The sequence below is a fragment of the Sparus aurata genome, chromosome 10 (genome assembly GCF_900880675.1).
Source record: "Sparus aurata chromosome 10, fSpaAur1.1, whole genome shotgun sequence".
Lineage (NCBI taxonomy): Eukaryota > Metazoa > Chordata > Actinopteri > Spariformes > Sparidae > Sparus > Sparus aurata.
In genome coordinates this window covers 21,832,984-21,854,479 of record NC_044196.1, presented here as the reverse complement: position 1 = coordinate 21,854,479, position 21,496 = coordinate 21,832,984, and the positions used below count along the sequence as shown (strand labels likewise).

At 40.9% G+C, this 21,496-nt stretch overlaps 1 protein-coding gene across 6 annotated transcripts in view; it reads left to right on the top strand.

The window, feature by feature from the left end:
* Positions 1–21,496, top strand: part of afap1 (actin filament associated protein 1) — a 91,928-nt gene that overhangs the window by 63,254 nt on the left and 7,178 nt on the right. For 3 of the 6 annotated variants that reach the window (XM_030431362.1, XM_030431363.1, XM_030431360.1), the window contains exons 4-13: positions 1,102–1,210; positions 1,440–1,651; positions 1,793–1,972; positions 7,426–7,512; positions 9,585–9,660; positions 13,665–13,817; positions 14,841–15,052; positions 15,701–15,846; positions 16,394–16,508; positions 17,353–17,598. In XM_030431362.1, the coding sequence (XP_030287222.1) occupies positions 1,102–1,210; positions 1,440–1,651; positions 1,793–1,972; positions 7,426–7,512; positions 9,585–9,660; positions 13,665–13,817; positions 14,841–15,052; positions 15,701–15,846; positions 16,394–16,508; positions 17,353–17,598 (1,536 nt within the window). The remainder of the gene's footprint in view (positions 1–1,101; positions 1,211–1,439; positions 1,652–1,792; positions 1,973–7,425; positions 7,513–9,584; positions 9,661–13,664; positions 13,818–14,840; positions 15,053–15,700; positions 15,847–16,393; positions 16,509–17,352; positions 17,599–21,496) is intronic. The other 3 variants (XM_030431361.1, XM_030431365.1, XM_030431364.1) reach the window with 3 other exon arrangements.

Here is a 21,496-nt window from a genome sequence, read left to right as displayed (position 1 = left end):
TTATAAGGTTTTTACAGTTTGACAATATTTCATGCACTTTGAGGTTGTTTGGTACTGCCCTGTACTTATAAGAACGAGGCTCCAAAAGACGCATTGCTTTTAATGGTCCTTGCTACACTGTTTGAATGAGTTCTGAAATCAATTTTTATCAAGGAGTATACATTGCTAACAAGCTAAAGCTAGGAAGAATTGTGCACGTTAAGCAAGGTTAAAAATCACTTACTTGCTCATTCAATTCACATTTAATTGTTTAAGAAAAGCATGACTTAAAAACTATATGACTCCTGGTTGTACAGTGTTGAAATGTTGGACTTAGCACATAGAAACACATTTAACATTCTCTGCCAGTTAATCAGATCTGATGTTTATAGCCCCACTTGTGTTGTTTTTAAGAGCTTGAACGTCAGAGTAACAGTGCACAGCACTGGCCAAGATGATTCACGTCAGGCTGTGCAGTCGATCCACCCTCTAACAACTGGATTTGTTGGACTATGTTGTGCCAGAAAGAACGTGTCTCATTTCTTTCCATCTTCTCTCCCCTCCTGGGTCCTATCATGAGCTCTGCAGTATGGAATATCATAAATTCATCCATTCTAATTCATTGTGCAATGACATCAACACCTTTGATAAACATCTCTATGAATTTTTTTTATCTCTTTTTTCTCAGCATTGCTTCTTGTAAGGGTTATCAAATCACCCTCAAATTCTAGTCCAGTTATTGTAAAATGGCCATAACAAGGCTTCAGGTTGTTTCTTTAACTAACAACTCTTTTCGGCCACCCACTTGTTTTTCTCCGGTTCAGACTCCTTTGAAATTGTCGTCTTCTCTTCCTCTCATGCATTTTCTGTTGCTCCTCTTTTCTCTTTACACAGTGAAAATTCTTCTAATGTCTGTGCACACTTGAAAGGCTTATCATGAGTGCTGCCCCGATGAGAGTATTAATAACTTCTCTAATGTTCAAACTGGCAGGAAGTGAACTGTAATCACTGAAATCAGTGAAAGTGTCATATAAAACCTAGTGATGGAAATAGTGGAGAAGCCAGCTGTCAGTCACTTCATAATCTAACTCCTCAATAATCAGTTGAAACTTCTCTCTGCAGCCTCCAAACAGTGGCCCTCCTCCACTGCCCAGTTCCTCACTACCAGAAGGCTACTACGAGGAAGCGGTTCCTTTAAGTCCTGGAAAGGCACCTGAATACATCACCTCCAGTGAGTGACAGACTGATTTACAGTTCAGTGACATACTGCACTCCATAAAGTATGCAGTAGTTAAGTAGAGTAAATTGTGGCCCCCCGGTAGCTCAGTTGGTAGAGCATGTGCCATGGTGGCCCAGGGTTCAAATCCAACATGAGTAGAGTAAATAATCTGTTTGGTTTTTTTTGGTTTGTTTTTTTTTTTTTTCAAATTTACATCTTTACATCTGCGCCTTCCTCTCAGACTATGACTCGGACGCCATGAGCAGCTCCTATGAGTCGTATGATGAGGAAGAGGAGGATGGGAAGGGCCAGAAGATGCGTCACCAGTGGCCATCTGAAGAGGCTTCCATGGACCTGGTGAAGGACGCTCGGATCTGTGCATTCCTGCTGCGCAAGAAGCGCTTCGGCCAGTGGACCAAACTCCTCTGTGTCATCAAGGACAACAAACTGCTGGTGAGGAACACTTCTGTGTATGCGTTCATGTGTGCAGATACTGACATAACACTCCTCAGTCCAATGATGATTATGACAACGTTACAGCAGCATCATGTGTAGTACCTCCAGTTTAAACTTGCCCCTGTTCTCTCCCTCCAGTGTTACAAATCCTCCAAAGACCACACCCCCCAGATGGAGCTAACCCTGTCAGGGTGCAGCATCACTCACATCCCCAAAGACGGCAAGAAGAAGAAGCACGAGCTAAAGATCGTCCACCAGGGGGCGGACGCCCTGGTGCTGGCTGTGCAAAGCAAAGAACAGGCCGAGGAGTGGCTTAAGGTAACACGATGAACCCCAAAGCCACTGTTACAGACTTGACATATTTCCACAATGTTGCATTCATGATGAAAAGAGCAGTTTGAGCAGAGTTGTGGTTTCATGCTTGCAAGATAAAACTCTAGCTAGCTGAGCCAGAGAGTTCCCTGTTGTACTTGGAAACTGCAGTTGACACAACTATCCAATTCCTACGTGAAACTGCTCACAACAAGCTCCGTGGATAATCTTGAGGGACTCGGTCATGATTCCTGGAAAGAGACATTGATGTTGAGCTTTTTGAAAAATATTTTGGCGCAACACTAGCAGGGTGGCATCTAGTTCCAGTATTAGAGAGAAGGCTAGACATCTCTATGGCTGACATCTCCAACACTCGACAGCCCACACCAAAATAATCGAGATTGGCCTGAAAGTGTTCAATATTCTGATGCACCGTAACTTTCACTTCACTGCTTGTATTAAGGGTGTAGTGCTCAGTATAAGAATAATTTGGCTTTTGTTCTTCAAGAAGGACTCTTTTCCTGCTATTGTATGAGCAGTTTGTTATGAACAGGTGGTGGTTCCACTCTGATGTTTGGTTTGTAGTCCTCTGATCCCTCGTCTCTCTGTCTCTCACACATTCCTTCTCAGCCTCTGTCATCCCCCTGTCTTCTCTTTCACCCTCTGATCTCGCCGTCTGGCCGCTCGACAAAGTCTGCCAAAAAAAAACACCCTGCAGACATCAAATAGGCTCCGGTACTTTCTGCTTTTCAACCCCTGCGTACGTTTGTTGTTAGTGCGCTGCCAGCACCTCCGGGCTCTTTTCTATTTCAATCGCAGGAGGAAAGACGTGTCTCATCTGGTCTTTGGATTTGAAAGAAACCTCCTCACCTCTGGTTTCCTTTCCTCTCATGAGAATCTCCTGGAAACCCCTTATTTGTGCTTGACAACACATTGTGCACTATTTTAAGATCCCTCCATGTCCGTTTGTGTGATGGTAATTTTGTAATCATTTTTGCCTTGCCAATTAAATTCCCCTTTGCTACGGTTTTACCAAAAGGCTTTTGGACTTGTTCTTTTCATTACTCACCGAAGGTCTTGTTGAGAGTGGAGCAAGTTTGCCCGGCTGACCATTGATGGAAACACCAGTTCTTATTATTTGCAGTGTTTCTTTTTCTTGAAGCCTCAACTATTGCATGTTTATTGCTGTCAGGAAACAAAGATCAAAACAGTTTTCGTGTGTTTCTTCTTGATTCAATTACCCGTCTGTGAGGCAATTAATCGTTGTTTATTGTTTCCCGAGGCAGGTAACCTCGTTGGGGCTGAGGTATCTGCAGGCGGTCGCAGCCAGACCTGTGAAAATACACAAATCTCTGCAACACCCAAACTTTGGTAACGACCGCACTAATTGCTGCTTGGAGAGACTGTTTCTCTCTGCATATTTAGTCAGGTGCCTAAGTTTTGGAAACATATTGAACTGATAACGCTGTGGCTGCAATCAGCAGTCATCGCATCCAGTTGGCGGTGGTTCTGCGTTCACACCCTTCTCCACAAAAACTGGATTTTAAGTCCATGTGCTGTATTCACGTCATTAGCAGCAGGGTTCGACTCCCTTGCCTGATCTGTGCTCTCTCCAGCCTCAGGGTGTGTAGAAGCGGCGTCCAGCCAGAAAGATTAGCCTGTCTTTGTGTCTGTGTTTTGATATTGTGTTGCTAGGACCACTGGGTATTTAGCAGTCACTCATTTATTCATTATTCCCCCCCACTTTGTCTTTGGTTTCTTGACCTCTTTTTCTCCAGCTTTCCTATTTTTGTCCACCTCTCTGGAACCCGTCTTTAACCCAAAGGCATAAAACTTAAATTTTTGCATTTGAAATTACCGATTTGTATAATGGAAATAAAGATTTCTTACGACATTTCCCACCCTTGTTGAACCAGCCGGCCAGAAGTGTGTCCTACTGACAAAAGTGTAGGCATATAAAATCATATTTAGCAAATGGAGATGAGGGACAGAAAGAAGCGGGCAAGAAAATGAAAAGAAGAGGAAGCGATGTGAGATGAGGAACGAAGAGGACTAAGAAGGAGAAAGAAAGTAATAAAAGCACAAGAAGAAGAAATGCTAAAGTGAAAGCAAGGAGTACCCGTGGGTTTCCAAACTCTGCTAGTTACAGTAATGATTCTCCCAGACGTTGCCTGCTAACGATGTGTTTATGGAACACACATGTCCATATTGTGTCCTTACTTCATTCTCCTAAACCTTTCCAGTCCCTTTTTTTTTTTTAAATAAATGTATTTCTCCCCCTTTGTCCCCTTTCTGTCTTCTTTTGCCTCACCCCCCTTTTGGCTCCTGCTACAGAATGGCCTGATTTTCTCTCACTAATGTGATATCTTGTCCCTAACTTTTCTCTAACTCTTCTTTTGTTGGGTTTCTGCACTAACTTTGGCGAAAGTAAGTTGTAAGTGTACTGTATTCACGGCTTATCTGCTTTAAGTGTGCTTTCAAACGCTACCTTTACAGTCAAACCGCTGGTGCATTATTGCTATAAACGGTTAAACAGTGCATGGCCTTCCTGTCTATGTCACCAATATCATATTTATATATTTAATGTTCATTGTTATATGGGCAGGCACACCAGTCAGCCACAACATTAAAACCACTGATAGGTGATGTAATAAAATCTATTTATCTCATGACTGTTGGTAATATTCGGTCCTGACATTTATGTGGATGCCACTAGAAATGAATCACCGACCCAGACTCTGTTGCACACAAAATACTCCCCCTCATGGAAACTGCAATATGGCATATGGCCTATATATAATATTGCAGTATTTTTAGGCTATATAGCGACACCCAATATACTCAATATTTAGAAATCTCCCGTATATCACTGTTTTAATGTTAAAATTAACCCTTTGATGCATTAAATGACACCAGTATGACGATTGGATTAGTCCCTTCAATTTGTTTATTTTTTGGCAACCACATGAATGCCAGGACCCAAAGTTTAACTGTAGAACATTTACTTACAACGATGATCAGTACTATTCATGTCACCTGTAAGTGGTTTAATGTCATGGATTATTCTATGTATATGTTGATTAATGTATATGTCAATAATCAATGCCATATACCACAGCATTTAAAGCCTAAGCCAATTTGCAGTGCCTTTCCCTTGATGGGTCTTCGAAATACACAAAAACTCAGCAAGAAAATACATGCAGCTCAGCAAACATGAACGCATACACATCACAAATAATACACTAAAATCAAACAATGACACCTAAGAATTAAATGATAAAATAAGTCGATGACAAACACCAGATCAGTTGTGACTAAATCTGTGTTCCCTCTTCAAATCATTTTTAACTTTAACATTTACCTTTTAACAATAGAGTCACACATATTGATCCCCTGTCCAATTGAAAATGTATAAAAGGAGACTCTGCAGATTTTCCATTACTTAGACAGCAACCCTGAGAGACATCACCATGTAACCAAGCACTGTGGAAGCCTGATTATTCAGGTTAATGGATTTTTCCATTTTTTTTGGGTGGGGGGACATGATTGGCTTGGGTCACTGTCTGTTCGTGACTCTCCCTCAATTGCAAAATGTCTTTTAAAAGGCATTGGAATCATTGTAAATTTCATTGGACAGGACACCCTGATGCCTTAGAAGTACATTTCAGATTTGCATCTGGCTGAGGACAATTTTTTACACGGCATTCCCCATTTCAGTCCCCCCTTAATTTTCATCATCCTCATCTGGACTGTTGGCTAACTAATAAAGGAATAAAATGCCCCAAAATAGAATAATAAAAATCCAACAATACCCATTCATCCCCCAAAGAAAGACAATAGCTAAAGACATGAAACCATCAGTTTGATTTTCCTTTGAAAATAATAATAAATAGTGCAACTATTCTTTAGCATTCTGCTGCACAAACCACATAAACATGTGCCCAAAATTCACGAGGAATGGAACAAATAAAGACAAAATTACAATAATTTCAAAAGGACCCTCAGCTTTCATGCATCAGTGGTGTGGGGAGTGCAGCCAAAGGCAAATGGTTTGAGCATAGAGCATGGAGCCTGAATTTTGATCATTTCCATGAAAATGATGGTGACCTTCAGGGAACAAGCCCTGTTACATGCTGTCACGTGAGAGCAGTTCTAAGTGAATCAGAATTTTTTTATGTTTTGCCAACCATAAGTGAATAAAGGCATAAAATGCTTTTTAAACTACACAGATTTGCTGTAACCTAATACGTAAGCTTTCAAATTTTCACTTACATTTGATATGGTACAAAAAAAAACCAATCAGTGTAAGTAGGATTCAAGTTCATTTATAGCATGCAAGATGAGAAATTTGCGGTCCAGGGATGTGAGTATGTATAAAGACCACTTCAAAGACTGAAGCATCCAGTAGCAACTTGTCAGTCACCAGCCTATTCCTTTATTGTAAATTTTCATCACCCAAAGCTACCGCACACTACCACTACCTAAGTTTGATTTGTAGTGCATCGTCAGACCAACGTAACACCCCAGTCTGGCAACAATGCTCACCATTGGAAGATAGACATTATGTTGCTGTCTGCCCCACTCTGCGGCCTCTGAGCTGCTATTGAGCCAAACCCATGGAGCCACAGTCTGTCATTTCCCCCGCAAAACCCAATTATGCTCCCTCCAAGCCAAAACCAATGACCTGAGGAGTTCTGCACGTCCAGAGATGGTTCAGAATGCTTGTGGAGAAGACGTGGGGGTGGGGGGTGCAGTCAGAGGGCATTATCCTGCGCACACAGTGGTTCGAGATGAATTCTCATTTTCAACTGCCCATCGCTCATCTACACACACCCCTGTCACCACCACAAGTCTAGGATTGCAAGATCTGAGGGTGGGTTGCCAGGTCTGAAGTCCAACAAGGTCACGGTAATGCAAACTGGCGTCCCGTCCAGAGCCCTGCAGATCTCATTCACTCCTACTGGACCTTATTACATAATGATTCCATGGACGTAGTAAAACTGTGTGGTGTCTAATGTGTGTAGCAGACAACCCCACCTCTACACCAACTCCTACCACACATGCATGCACGCTCTCTACCCCCTGTAGTTTCTCCACTGCATGGGCTGTATTGCCTTATGATCCCTTGGCTGCCTTTCAGTAGCATGATGGGATATGAGAAAGGAGGGAGTTCACCGTACATGTGGCCCACATTACCCTAGGCATGCTTTCTCGGCTAAAGGAATGAGCTGTTCAATTATGTGGCAATGGTGTGAGGACATATTTTTTAAAAAGGGATCCGCCCATGTGTTATGATCACGGTTAGGACCTAACATTCCACCAGCCCAGTCCGACATGGCACGGTATGGATTGCACCCCCTTGGCGGTGGTCGGGAGGTGTGTTAGTGTGGACTTTCCCTTTGTTTAATGTGAACTGCAGCCTCATTAGCTAATGCTTTATTTCCTGATGTTTTTTCCAGGTGATGAGAGAGGTGTGTGTTAATGGGAGTGTAGACTTCGATGGAGCCGGATCTGGATCACCAGTGCACAAAAACGAACTGGAAAAGGTAAACAGTGAACACATGCAACTCAGATGGAATCGCAATAGTTTTTCTCCCAAAATGTTGATTAAATAGATATTTTAGGCTTATAAGCTAAAAAGGTAGCAATCAAAACTTTTTTTTTGGAGCAATAATTCAAGTAATTAGGCTACACCTGTTGATTTACTTATTCGGTCTGCACCCTTTTAATTAGTATCATCTGAGTAAAATGTGTCAATCCCTAATTGTGCTGCAAGAAAATCCTCATTGGATAGCTGACTGAAGTTCATTGAAAATAATTTAATTAATAGAATTTATTTAAAATATTTTCCTGTAAAAACTTATCTTGTGATCAAAAACATTGATATAAAGCTCAGTTCTGACGCTATTCTGTCAATAATTGTTATCCCGAATCAACTGTTGGTCAACCCCACCCACTTCCTTTTTAAGCACCATATCTTCTGGTTTAAGCCCCGTCCATTCCAAGTGCAGATACAGAACATTTAGTTGATTGCTCAGATGCAGAGAATGGCGAAGTGGGTGTTTCACCATCATAAATGTAAGTCCGATATTCACTCTCTCTTAGCTCTGTTTTCGGCCTCCACTGACTTGAGAAACATCTGTCTCTTTAACTGCTAAATGCTCAACTATGTTTACCAGCTAATCACTGTCTTTGTCTGCCTGCTGACTTCTGGCAAATAGCGTATAGTGGGCTTAAAACCAAAATAATGAGCTGAAAGACACCAAAATGCGCAAAAGAGTTGCAGTTGGAAGAGTTGGAACAACTGAGCTGGTGATATTTCTTGTTGGGTTTATCACTAACGAGTGACATCTTTCTCATTAAATTGATCAATTGTTAATATGAAAATACAACTTAGTGCAGTTTTAATCATACCTCAACTCACAAATGTTGAAGCAAAACCCAAAATAGATCCAATAAGTGATTAAAAAGAATAGATTTGATAAGCGGATGTGATGCTAGTTTCATATCCCTACCCAATTTTGGACTTTGAGATACGATAAGATGTACCTTTATTGATCGACCGTAGGAGAAATTCAAATTTCATCGCAGCAACACGGTACAAACAGTGTGCAAACAATACAAGTAAGAGAAATATAGAATAGAAGAAAATAAAAACATGCTCAAGTAAATGGATTAAGGACAGTAGAATAGAAATGCTATATACACTAGATGGATCTGTGTGCTTATTCCTGTGCAATGTTCATGTACACGTGCAATGTGCAGAACACTCCTGAGATGAAAGTAGAGAGTGGACACTCGTACTGATGATATGATATGATATGAGTGTTTAGTGGGCTGGGGGGCACTGGGTGCTGAGGTGTCTGATGGCTAATGATATGAACAAGCCCCCCCCCCAAGCACTTTGTGGCACGTGGCTAGATGGGTCTGTGGCTGAACGTGCTCCTGAGCCACCTCAGTTCAGCATTACTCCTTACGAGTAAAGTATTGTTAATTTGTGTGAATAGAGGCAATAGAGGTTTGTCTCCCTCATATGCCGGGGATGGCTTGATTGGACCTAATTGTCCTCGGCTGACCTTGCTGCAATGGGCAAACAGTTGCAAATATACCTCCGATCTATAAGGGCCTCTCTTCTTGGCATATTCAGAAACAATCACACTGGGTAGTAAATGTTTTTTGCCACACTTAATTCAATTTGGCAATGAAGGTAGCATGGCCGCTGAAGTGAACACACTCACTTACTGGTTTCATTTGGGAAAAGCAGGTATAATCGCAGTTAACGCTGCATTTTACTGAACCCAGTGCATATGTGTGTGCTTGTATATATATCCATGTGTGTGTGTAGTGGTGGAAAATGAGCTACATCAGAGGCTCTTTTAATGACAAACCGCTCCCAGCTTGGCACAGCAGACACAAGCTCAGCGTAATTATTCATCTATAACATGTTGCAGATGCTCTGTAGGGTTTTTTTTTACATTGTACAATGCAATAAGACAGCTGTGTTTGTGCATTAATGTCTTTGTCAACATTCCTTTTTTAAGGAAAGTACAGTTTTGTTCACATGTACCTTCCTGAGCATCCTTTTTCTTCCTTTTTGTATGTCCTCCTGCCTGGCCAGAAGGCATCATGTGACAGGCCGAGCTCTGATGGTGAGGCGCCTCATGAGAACGGACACAGCGACTGCAAGGACCAAGGTAAGAGTCCACAGCAGCAAGAAATCTGTTGCTAACAGCAATCAATCATTTACATTGAAATTAATGAGGGTTTTTTTTCAGGTTTTAGAATAAACAAAAAAATGCCTGGAAGCAGATTCATGGGAAAATCCTCTCTATTGCATAGGAAATTGTGATTTTTGGTCAACTGGAATCAAAAGATTTTTTTTTTATTTGTTTTGTATAGCATTTTGTAAATCTGTAAAGACAGGTGCCATATAAATAAAGTTTCCCACAGAGGCATTCTGCCTAATGTAATTAAGGCTGCCTCTTGTGCTACCAGAAAAGTTTTTATAAGACAAAACGAGTGCAAAAACTACAGAGGTGCGAAACAGCAGATGGTAACCACCACATTATATTTGAGTGACGGTTCTGTTAACCCTCACACTTAAAATAATACCCTCAAAGAAACAGACTGATAATATGTAATCTCTTAATCTCTGACTGAACACACATGTTTAAAATGTAATGATGTGGAAGGCCTGCACAACGCTTCTTTAAACAATACCGCAGTATTTTTAGCTTATATCGTGATACGCGCTATACATCTCAATATTTTGAAATCTCCTCAAAAACACTTCCTGTTTCCTGTTTGACAAAATCAACTGCCACCATAACATATCAAATAAACCAGGAACAGGCAACACTTTAGCTCACCCACGTTTTGATATGAGTATTCTTTTTTATTCTAACTAAATCAGAGCTTTACCAGCTGTCAAGCTCATTTGTGGCACCACTGTGGTCTGAATAATGGGCCCTATTTTAGCATCCTATAAGCAGCCATATCAAGAACCAAACAAAGGGGTAATTTTTAACCCACACTAGGGAACTCTAGTGGGGCCGTCTACAAAGTGCAGGTTCAATGTAGCCCTGCCAACAAAAGACAGTTTGCCACTCAAGCCAAAAGCTGGACTCACGATCAACCTACATCAAGCCCCATTGGGGCCTATATGAACACATAACAAGAACATTTAGTGGAGCCTTCTGGTCAGCAAAGCAATCCAACTGGAGGTCTACTTACTAACTTCAGCTGCTTTCAGCTGTTTCACGCAGGCTTTGTTTATTGTACTGTGAATAAAATCATAACAGATACTTGGCATATCGTCAAATCCACCTTCAAGACAAATCATCAAATAACTGAATGATGAAGGTTGTATAATACACTTAAAAGCTCCGGACATAGCTTAAGTGAGACTTGAGTTTAGATTGTTCTGTGAAATTTGTGTGATGTTTCAACATCTGTGAATGGTTAGGTGTTTAATATATAATATAATTTGTTTTAATAGAGTGAAATCTCAGTCATAAAACTCTGACATCACTCAGTACGGTGTTTTAACCAGTAATTGTAGCCCTAAAGTAATAGTTAAATTTAATGAGGGGTAGGGCATTATGAATATTGTTGTTTCTTGAAATCAATAAAGAATTGTTCTCAGCTTGTCTGCCCTGTGTTTTCCCCAATTAATCCGTTTCATGATTCAGAGGGGAATCTCTGCAAGCTCTGAATAGGTCAGCCTTTATTAATAATGCCTGAAGCGAGAAGAATGAGCATTTGTATTTGTTTAAAATGGCTTTTACATGGGGATGGTCTTCCCCTGCTGAACTAGATGCCAAAACAAAGAGATACGGATGGAATAGTCCCTGATTATTTACCGTTTGTTTGCTCAGCAGGCAAAAATCCCTCTGGGAGAGACACTTCATTTTACTTGTCAGCTCAGTTATTTGGATTGTCAACTAAAATTTAACACTTTTGTTTTTTTTTTCCTCTCTAAGATCGGTACATTTTTTTGGAAACAGATTTCCCATCAGCCGTTAACTTCAAATCTTCAATCCAGTTAGTTTTTTTTTCTGGAGTCAGCACAGAGCCATGATTCATGGACTTGATTGTGCAAGTCGTGTTTATGCGCTCATTGCTGTGAAATCATGGGGTATGTAGAAATGGGTTCAGCAATCATCTCCCAGATGAGCTTTCTGCAGTCATATAAAATGCTTGATTACTCCTCTTGGGAGGCAGGCCTTAACCTTTCTGGCATTTTCCATCTTGGGAATGTATGGAACCATCATTCAGTGTGTAGCAGTCGCCGTTCTCGCTCTGCCAGCGTCCCGGATGGGGGAAGAAATTAAAAAAGCTCCACTAGCTGAGTAGACAACTGTGACACCAAATGTGACTTTCACTATTGATTCACAGCGGTACATTTTCTGATTCAGCTACACATTTTGAACACTGTTAATCCAATGTCGAAAGTTCTGGCAGCATTTGGCACGAGCGTCCTCAGACATGGATTTTTTGGCAGATTTCACACAGACTTTTGTTCAGATCCGTGGTTGTATATTGGCTTAGCTCTATCTCAGACCCCTCCGTGAGTTTTCTAATCTCTTGCACTGATTGGCCTGACTTCACATCTGTCACATGGCATAAATCTAAATCAGAACACTCTCAGCCACATCCCAGCGGAGTCTGATATACTTGTAACTTTTCCTATGGGAGCCAATTTTCGAATCACTTTTTGCTTTCCAAATTAGACACCTCAGCTACTTAATTATTTTGTCATCTAATAAAAACAATAGATTTATTGGTGAAATTAATGTTATAAACTCCACGCTGAGCTCTTGGTCTTACATCACCTCCTTGTGCTTCAGTCATTCTCTCATTTAGTCCTGAAACCCTTTTTTTTTTTTTTTTTTTTTTTTTTTAGCTTAATCAGCCACATTCTTTCCACGTCTGGTAACAAAAAGAGCTGATTTACTGGGATCAAATTTACCTGATCGGATTTTTCCTCCTCATCGTCTCCTGAAGGGAAAAATAATAATAATTCCTCCTTCTTTTAAAAGCTTTCGAATCGCTTTCACATTTGTGCGTCTGCTTTCCACCTGTGTTTGTGTACTTGACGCATTACGGGAAAACCATGCGACAGAAAAAACTGTGTGCAGACAGCTTCCTATTTAATTAAGCCGGTCGCCGTGGTAGTTGTCACATCATATCCGGTGAGGGAAAAACAGCAATGCGGAAAAAATCTTTGAAACAGAAGCTCGTCAGTGCCAAAAACAGTTGAAAATAAAGAGTTCCTGTCACCGTATCAGTTTGGACCACTATTCATTAGCTTTCAACAACATCATTGCCAGCACTGTGTGTCTGGTGATTATGTTCAGTATATCACGCCGTGTGTGTGTCTGGAATTACTCCAGACTCTCCGCGTTAGTTGTCTCGCCATGATGACATCAGTGAAGGGGAATTCTTTATTTTTCCTCCCCCAGCTCCTCTCCGCTGTCTCTCGCCTCGATATGTGGCAGCTGAGAAAAGTCAAACGTTTTTTTTGTCCTGTCACGCCGTGTGTTTGTCATCTTTTCTCCTCTCCTCCTTTCTTGCATTTTATCCCGCTTTGATTCTCTCTCATACACATTCATTTAAATGCACCACAGACCGCAGCATGTAAACAAGCGGGGCCAAGCAGAAGCTATTTTCCTCATTTAGACAGACAGAACAACGTGGGGACTCAGACAGAGCCTCTTAAGACCTGGCTTATTCCACTTCCAGCAGAATGTGCACAGTCATTCCTCTCTCCCTCTCTCTCTCTCTCTCTCTCTCTCTCTCTCTCTCTCTCTCTCTCTCTCGCTCTCTCTCTCTCTCGCTTTCTCCCTTTGGATAGAAACTAGGCCAGCTGAAATCGGTCCACTCCAGACCAGTGGGGTTGCGGGGATTTCAAACTGAGACTAATTCACCAACAAAGAGCTTTTGAACCCACAAGGGTCTGATTAAACCCAGTGCGACTGATTCTGAACTCATGGCTGTTTACAGTAGAGTCTAAGATTGCGCCGTCTCTTCCTTTCTCTGTTTTTGAATCGACAAAACATCTCTTAAGTTATTTCCCATGTTCCCGTAGATAAAGAAGATCACATTAAGCCTGCAGGAGTCCAACTTACACAGTGACTTCTTCTTTATTTAAAGTCATGAATTAGATTTGCAGTCACCGTCTCTCTCTCTCTCTTAGGAAAAGGAAAGAAGAACGCAAAATCAGAGCAGAAGACGGGGACGGTGGGGAAGGGAGCAGGGAAGAAGATCACTAAAATCATCGGGCTGGGTAAGAAGAAGCCATCGACAGATGAGCAGACCTCGTCAGCAGAAGAAGACGTACCCACGTGCGGTAAGACAAAGACTCTCTCAGTATCCACACAATGTCATCCAACCAGATCTGAAGGTGAAAGTTTGTGTACACGTTCTTAATGAGTCAAAAGAAAGGAGTAAATACCAGCGCCTCTGTAATCTCTTTCCAAAAGCTGTGTTTTTGGACTCATCAAAGTCTCGGCGCGGTGAATTGTATAAAGGAGGATAATGGTGCAAACTTTTGAACAGCGTCTCTTCAAAAGAATTCTTGGTGGGTGAACGCAACAAAAAAGACAACAGAAGGTTGTGGACCTGCACCGAGCCTCAGAATATTTGCTTCCAAGCCACGTGGAAACGTTCACAACAATAAAAAAAGAACACTAATTGTGTGTTTTAGATATTTGGACTGTACTGTTTGTGTACGGTGATTGTCTTGAACTCATTAATCCCTGCTAAAATTTATCAATACATGAAATTTGTGTTTTTGTACTTGCCAGGGCTCCACAGTGCACAAACTTGTTGTGTTAAAAGTTGCCTTTGAACAAATATTAGCCTATTAACATATTTGCTGTTGATAAGTTTGTCAGGGTGTTGCACACTTAGTTTAAATTTGCCTTTTAATATCATCAGGTCTTTACTTTCGAGAACCTGGTTCATTCATTCCTGGTTTGTGGTAGTTAACGGTGATAACAGCAATTGTATGTCACTGTGGGTTCGAAATGACATAAGCATTGACTGCTCAAGGCATCAAACACACCTTGAGATGCTACTCAGTCGGAGATGACAAAAGAAGAAGAGTGTCTGTTTTACAGCAGAGCTTAACAAACACCACGTTTAAAAGAAAAAAAGGGGGCTAAAGAAGACAGTCAAAGCACCGGCTGATGTCATCACTCCTAATATGTGCATGCATAATTTTCCTGAAAATGCAACCCTCCTTTTTTTATTTTTCCAGTCTCTTAAAGGTGGAGCCAGAAAAACAGCTATTGCGTAAACCTGTAAATTAAAAGTCAGTTCAGCCTTTTTATAACTTTCATTTCCTGACCGCTTTTGCTTTGATCAACAGGCTACCTGAACGTGTTGTCCAACAACCGCTGGCGGGAGCGCTGGTGCCGCCTGAAAGACAACCAGCTGCTCCTCCACAAGGACCGGGACGACCTGAAGAGCCACATTGCCTCGCTGCCCCTCCGAGGCTGCGAGGTCAGCCCCGGCCTCGACAACAAACACCCCTTCGCTTTCCGCCTGCTTCGCAACGGCCAGGAGGTCGCTGTCCTGGAGGTGAGCTGTGCCTTCAAATGCTGTATTTGATTCTGTACACGAGGATATTTGTATTTCTTGTTAAAGTCAGCTAATAAAACTCTCCTATTAACCATTAAATGAAGTGCCAGAGTAAACATGTTAAAGCTCAGTCACACCAGAAGAGGAAAACACTGCTTGTCATGTTTTCCTCCTTTTCCTCTCATGTGGTAAAACATCTCCTCCACCCAACACTGACTTGTGTCTGAGTTGTTTGATGTTGTTGGTGTATATGAACTTCCTCCATTTGCCCCATGTTGTTGGTTTTGATTCTATTTCCTCACACAAGTCTGCACGCTATCCTCCGCAAGTCATTTGCTCCCAATTCTTTTTCCATGTAAAACCATATCATTACTAAGCCTTTGATGGATTGGCAACATGCACAAACGTAGCCAATTCCTACAAGAAGCTGGAAGTGCTCTTAATTTGAAGAAATTATATTCACGCTAATAGCTAATGATTAGAAAATGTCCTGGAATCTTTCAAGAAAGCTTTAACAGAAAGTTGCAAGGAGATGCAATGCAATGGGTGTCTCACCTTCTACATTTTATCAATACACAGTGCAGCTGACGTGAACAAAACATGAACAAGCTGATGGACTTCATATAACTCTTTCCTTTTTTCCTCCAGGCCTCATCTTCTGAGGTGATGGGTCGCTGGTTGGGGGTTTTATTGGCTGAGACTGGCTCCACCACTGACCCGGCCACGCTGCATTACGACTACATCGACGTCGAGACCACTGCCAATGTCATCCAGCTGGCCAAGCAGTCCTTCTGGTGAGGGACGCACATCTTTGCTAGCGATTACGCAAACTCGACAAGTAATTTCTGTTCTGTTTAGCATTAAAATGTTTCAGAACCTTATCGAGTCCAATTTGGTTTTATGCGTGGCCTATTTTTCAGTGTTAGATGCCGAAACTATGAATATTCAGGCTTAATTGTTACCAAAGTCTTGAAAATTACTGCTGTTGTGATCCATGTAGCGTTCGTAGTTGACTGATTGGTCAGTTTAAAGGACAGGTTCACCCAAAAATCATAACACAGTCTTCACCTGCTCTCCTTTATGCCGATGTAAAGTCAGGGGAATTTTTCGTATTCCAAAAAATATTTCTGGAGCTTCACAGCAAATCAGCGTTGCAGCATTCTCGTTTTGAATTGTAAAAAAGAAAAAAGCAAGATGACTACAGCCATGTGATGTATTTGTTTTGTGAGTAGAAAATGACTGAATCTTTATTTTAAGCAAACTTCTCCAAGTACGTGAATCTCTAAAGTTATAATAGTACTTGGATTCTTTATGATAATCCTGATTTTTCTATCCTCATAGTTTCACCAGTAAGCGCGCTGTCTCTCCCAACCCATACCTGGACAACCCAGTCAACGGCTACGCCTGTCCCACTGGAATGGCTCTACACTATGATGACGTGCCCATCAACGGAATAGTAAGGACACACCTGCGGCGACACACTTGTAGTTGTTTCTCTCTTTTTATGGATGAACTCCACTTTGATCATTGCTCTTTTTGCTAACTGCTTTTGAAGGTGCTACATGTGTGACTTTAACAGCACATCATGATCAGATTTACTGAAAGAGAAAGTTGTGTTAAATAACAGAACAGAGTCGCAGCTCTGTCTCTGAACGCTCCTCAAAAACATCCAGTGATTTCCACCAGACTGACTGTATGAAACTGATCAAACTAGTTGAATTTATTTAATTACAGTTATTGAAAAAATACCTTGCAATATCATAACAAGTCCCCCTCCGGTCAAAACTGTGGGGATTTTTTCAAAGTGTAAATTCTTTATCTACGATCTCTGAAAAACTGATTTTTAAGAGGAGGACGTTCAAAGCATGAATTGTGATATCACAAATAGTTTGGAAGCCAATCTCGGTCAGATATTCAGCAGACGCACGTGTGAAAGCAGCTACAGTGAAGCACAGGTTAGCAGTAAATCTGATTATATGCTGACCCCTATTTGCTTTGAGTATGAATTCAGTGGGTGGACGGTTCTTACATATTGCACCTTTTGAAAAGATATATTTGATATATACCCATAGGGTCACAGGTTGACAGGTTGAAATAAACTGGATTATGATTATTATGACTACTAATATTTAATATATGTTAAAATGCCGCATGTAGCACCTTTAGATTATGTCACAATAACCCTTGCTATGGCAATGTAGTATAACCTCTCCTCTCCTGTTTCCTGTCTCCTCTCCTCGCCTCTCCTCTCCTCTCCTCTCCTCTCTGCCTGCTTGCATGCTTGCTGGGTCTTACCGAAGGACCCAGAGGCGCAGTACTCCACTCCCAGCACAGGGGGGCGCCAGCTGAAACAGGAGACGCACTATGAGAACACTGACCTCTATGAGAACATGCCGTCACCCAAGCTGGCCACTCGCTATCCTCTCAAGTCTTCCTCTTCTTCCACTTCTTCTTCCTCCACCTCTAACAGGCACTACAAAAGCCCTGTTTCTAAAGTCTCTTCTAAGTTCATTGCCGCTGACACTAAAACTAAAGACACTGCTCAGGTGACTAACACTCCGTTCCTTAACCCTCACTGCTTTCCACATTTACACTGTTCTAAGTCTTTAATTCTTTTTGTGTGTTTACTTGATGTTGTGATGACATTTTCTCAACATGGGGTTGTTAAGTTTTGATTCATCCCAGAAAACTGATGTCAGTTTGGTTTTGTTTGTCGAAACAGATGTCCTCTCTGTCAGAATATTTCCCTGTATGACTCTTAAATCGCTGACTTTAAAATTAAGCCCATGTGATTTGGTAATGATGGACGCACTAAAATAATATGACCTGCTGGGAATTAATGATATGCTATTAATGAAATATAATTAATGAATGATTAACACTGAGACAGAGGCCGCCTTTACTTACTGGGAAAAGTCTAATATTCAAAATATCAAAGCAGAGACTGATGTCAGGGGAAACAAAAAAATTATGTGTGTTTATGAAATCTAGAGGCTAAGTCAACCTGCCACAAATGTGCGGCAACATTTTTTTGTCAAGCTGAAGAATCTGAAAAGACAATATCTGATATTTTAAAGCTGTTATGGCTAACTTGTTAGCGAAAGTTTGCCTGTTCAGACACGGAGCAGATATATACAATAACAATATTGTGTTCCTTGAAAAAAGTCTAAAAATGTGTCTAGAAATTTGATTAGAGATTAATCCCAAATGCAGAAAAAAAGCTACAAATGTATTTTTCCACGCTCTTTAAAGGTGAGATAATTGCTTTAAGTTGCATTGGGTGACTTTTTTGAAGGCTGGTAGGGGAAGCGGAAAAGGCTGTTGAATACAATCTTCACAGAATGTCACCTCATAGAGTTAGAAGCTTTATAACGTGTAATATTTGCCTATGGAGCAACGTTTTCATTCATCATTTGTCTCCACATGATCAAATAACATATATTCTTTCTCTTTTCAATCTGTTTTGGTCCGTTTTACACCAACTCTTGAGGCAAATGTCTGACACGCTAGCTGCTAAATACTCCACTATGTGCACCAGCTAGTCAGCTATCTGCTGTTCAGTGTCAGGCATGAAGTGTAAACAGAAAGCTGGAGCTTGTGTGCCAGGAAACCAAAACAATGAGCTAAAAGAGGCTTAAAAAAAAGAGGTCAAGAGAACTGTTGAGTTTGTGGTAATTCTTTGTGGGTTCGTCACTATGAGAGACACCTTTGACATAACACGAAGACATTGGATCCATTGTTGACATGCAACATATTGATTCTGCTGACAAATTCGGTAACACTTAGTAGAGCAGTAGTAGTAAGTACGTTGTTGGCTTTATTATCGGACATTAACAAATATATCCATGTCTGCGTATATATTGCCCAACATGTTCCAATATGTAAACTGTTTTTTAGCGATTATAATACAGGAAAAACTACTTCGAGTAAAACTAATAATTCAAATCCCAGTAACTGTTCCTGGTATCGTTTTAGACAATAAAGGTTATTTGTTACATATCTTTGTCATAAGTATTTGATAACGATGTCTGTACATCAACCGCTATATCGTTATCAGATTTCTTTTTTATCTTCCTAATATCACTAAGGGCATCTCTCAAAGAACAATGACTTGCTTTACAAACTATTGATGAATCAATTGTTAATTAAAAAGTCACAACCAGTGTTCGTAAACCCTTACAGAAACGTGATAAATGACATTACATTGTTAAAATTTAAACAGTTATAGACTTTAGTTTACTTAACTATAAATTGCCCATTTATTAATGCTAATGTTATTCTTGTTATTGCGTTTTCGCAAATTCTTTGAAAAACCCCGAAACTCATATATTTCTTAGATCTCAAATGACGAGTTCCCATCCCATCACTAAAGTGGTGAATCTTTGATCTAAATGCACTGTGAACGAGTGAAAGTAAGAGGTGCTTGGCTGAAGGATAGAGGAAATTCTGTTTATTATTCCTGAAGAAGCATGTCTTGACTCACCAGACAAGGTGTTGATGTTGGCCACCCACAAGCCAGCCTCTCCTTCCAGTCAGCCTGTGAATATTGTTGGTCCTCTGGTGTAGTTCTTAGTATTTCTATTATCACCATGACGGGGGCTTGAAATCATCCCTGTCTTGTCTTTGGAAACACTTGGCATGTGGATCAAGCTTTTCAGAGTTGATAGTGACTGCTGACATAAAGGAGTAATTCGGCCAGCAATGAAAATTCAGGCAGTATCTACTCAGCTCAATGCTGATCGAAAGATGAATGAAGTGTCGTAGTCGACGAAACATTTCTGGAACTTGGCTGCTAAACAGCATCGCAGCATCCTCCGCGACAGCTGAAGAAGATGGGGGAAAAGAAGAACAGAAGAAAGAAAACTAAAACAAATGTCCCCATGCAGCTCGTCCAGTTTAATCCAAGTCTCCCGACGCCCTTAGATCTCAATTTGATTTGAAAAGACATTATTTTTTGTGTCTGTGTGTAGTACAGTATATGTACAGTATGACTATAGAATATTTATGGACTGTGTGAGCGTGTGTGTGTGTGTGTGTGTGTGTGTGTGGTTGACCCACATAGTGTATTTCCCTTCTCCTTTACAGTGAGCATCAGCTGTGTGTGTAATTTACAATTTTATAGCCCCGCTCTAAGTGCCACCCTGCCTCCACCACCACACGAGTCACCACATGGTGTTGCATGGAGCTCCGCCTCCGCCCCGCCACCCCCTTTGATGTGTGCGCTGTGTGGCGTGGCCAAGGGGTGTTAACATCGCCTCCGAGACCACAAAGTGCCGCTCCACTGTAAGGAGTAGACTTTCATCCGATGAGGTGTGCGGCAGACTGCAGGTGGCACTGCCAGCCTGATAACCAAGTGTCAAATTTGATATGACGGGCTCCTTATCAGTCATTTTTTTTAGTCTGGCACTCTTGGATAAATTGGCTAAGAAGGCTATTTAAAATGAATGACTTTAGGACCAAAGCACTCGGAAAATATGACTTTATAAAGTTTCCTGCTATAACTGAATCCTTTTAATTAACCGGCAGCCTCATGTCTCGTTACACTCACACATACTCACACAGGCTAATGAGTATATGGTCAAATGTGACACAAGTAACTTGTGTATAGATATGAAACAGTCTCACTTTAATACTGTTGCCTCTATGTGACCTACGTTAGCAAACAAGTCCATCAACAAGAGGACTGACTATATCTGTGTAGTTATCAAAGTTATCTCTAACGCCTATTACCAGGTCAGATTCAGACTTATTTAGTTTAGATAAGTCATAAAATTAAAACTGTTTCTTATATTGGAGTGCTGAAGATGAATTGAGGAGTTTCACAGCCTGAGGAAAGAAGCTGCTCTGTAGTCTGGTGATACGGCACCAAAAGTTTATCATCGTGGCATTGCAATTATTAATATTTCATGGCCACAAATGGATGACAGCTGTTTAAAAATTTGTATGAAAATACAGAATTAACTGAATATATTTAATTTCATCATCACTGCATCATTTTTACTCATAACGTCATACTGTGAACGGTTTAATAGAGTCGTGTCATTTGTAGTTCTAAAACCTTGAAATCAGTCAGCCTTTTGGCACCTCCAGTTCCCCCGTTTCAAAATCTACAAGGTTTTTATATTGATTTTCAGTTACATGCCTGAAAAAAAGGTGTGAGGCTACCACAGGCTTAAGATATTTACCCTTTTGTTCTATTTACAATTTAATTATAAACTGCTTACTTGTCTTGAAAATGGCGGTTGCTAACAAGTGGCTAAATGAGACTATGAAGTTGTCAGACTGAACATAGAGACTCATCTACTTTGCAGGCCAACCCTTTTTGGAAATTATTCTAACTCTAACTTTACAAGTTGTAGATTTATCAATTTATCAAAAACATGTTGTGTAGTGAGACGCTTAGTGGTGGTGACATTAAAACACCACTGTTATTATGGAACAGAT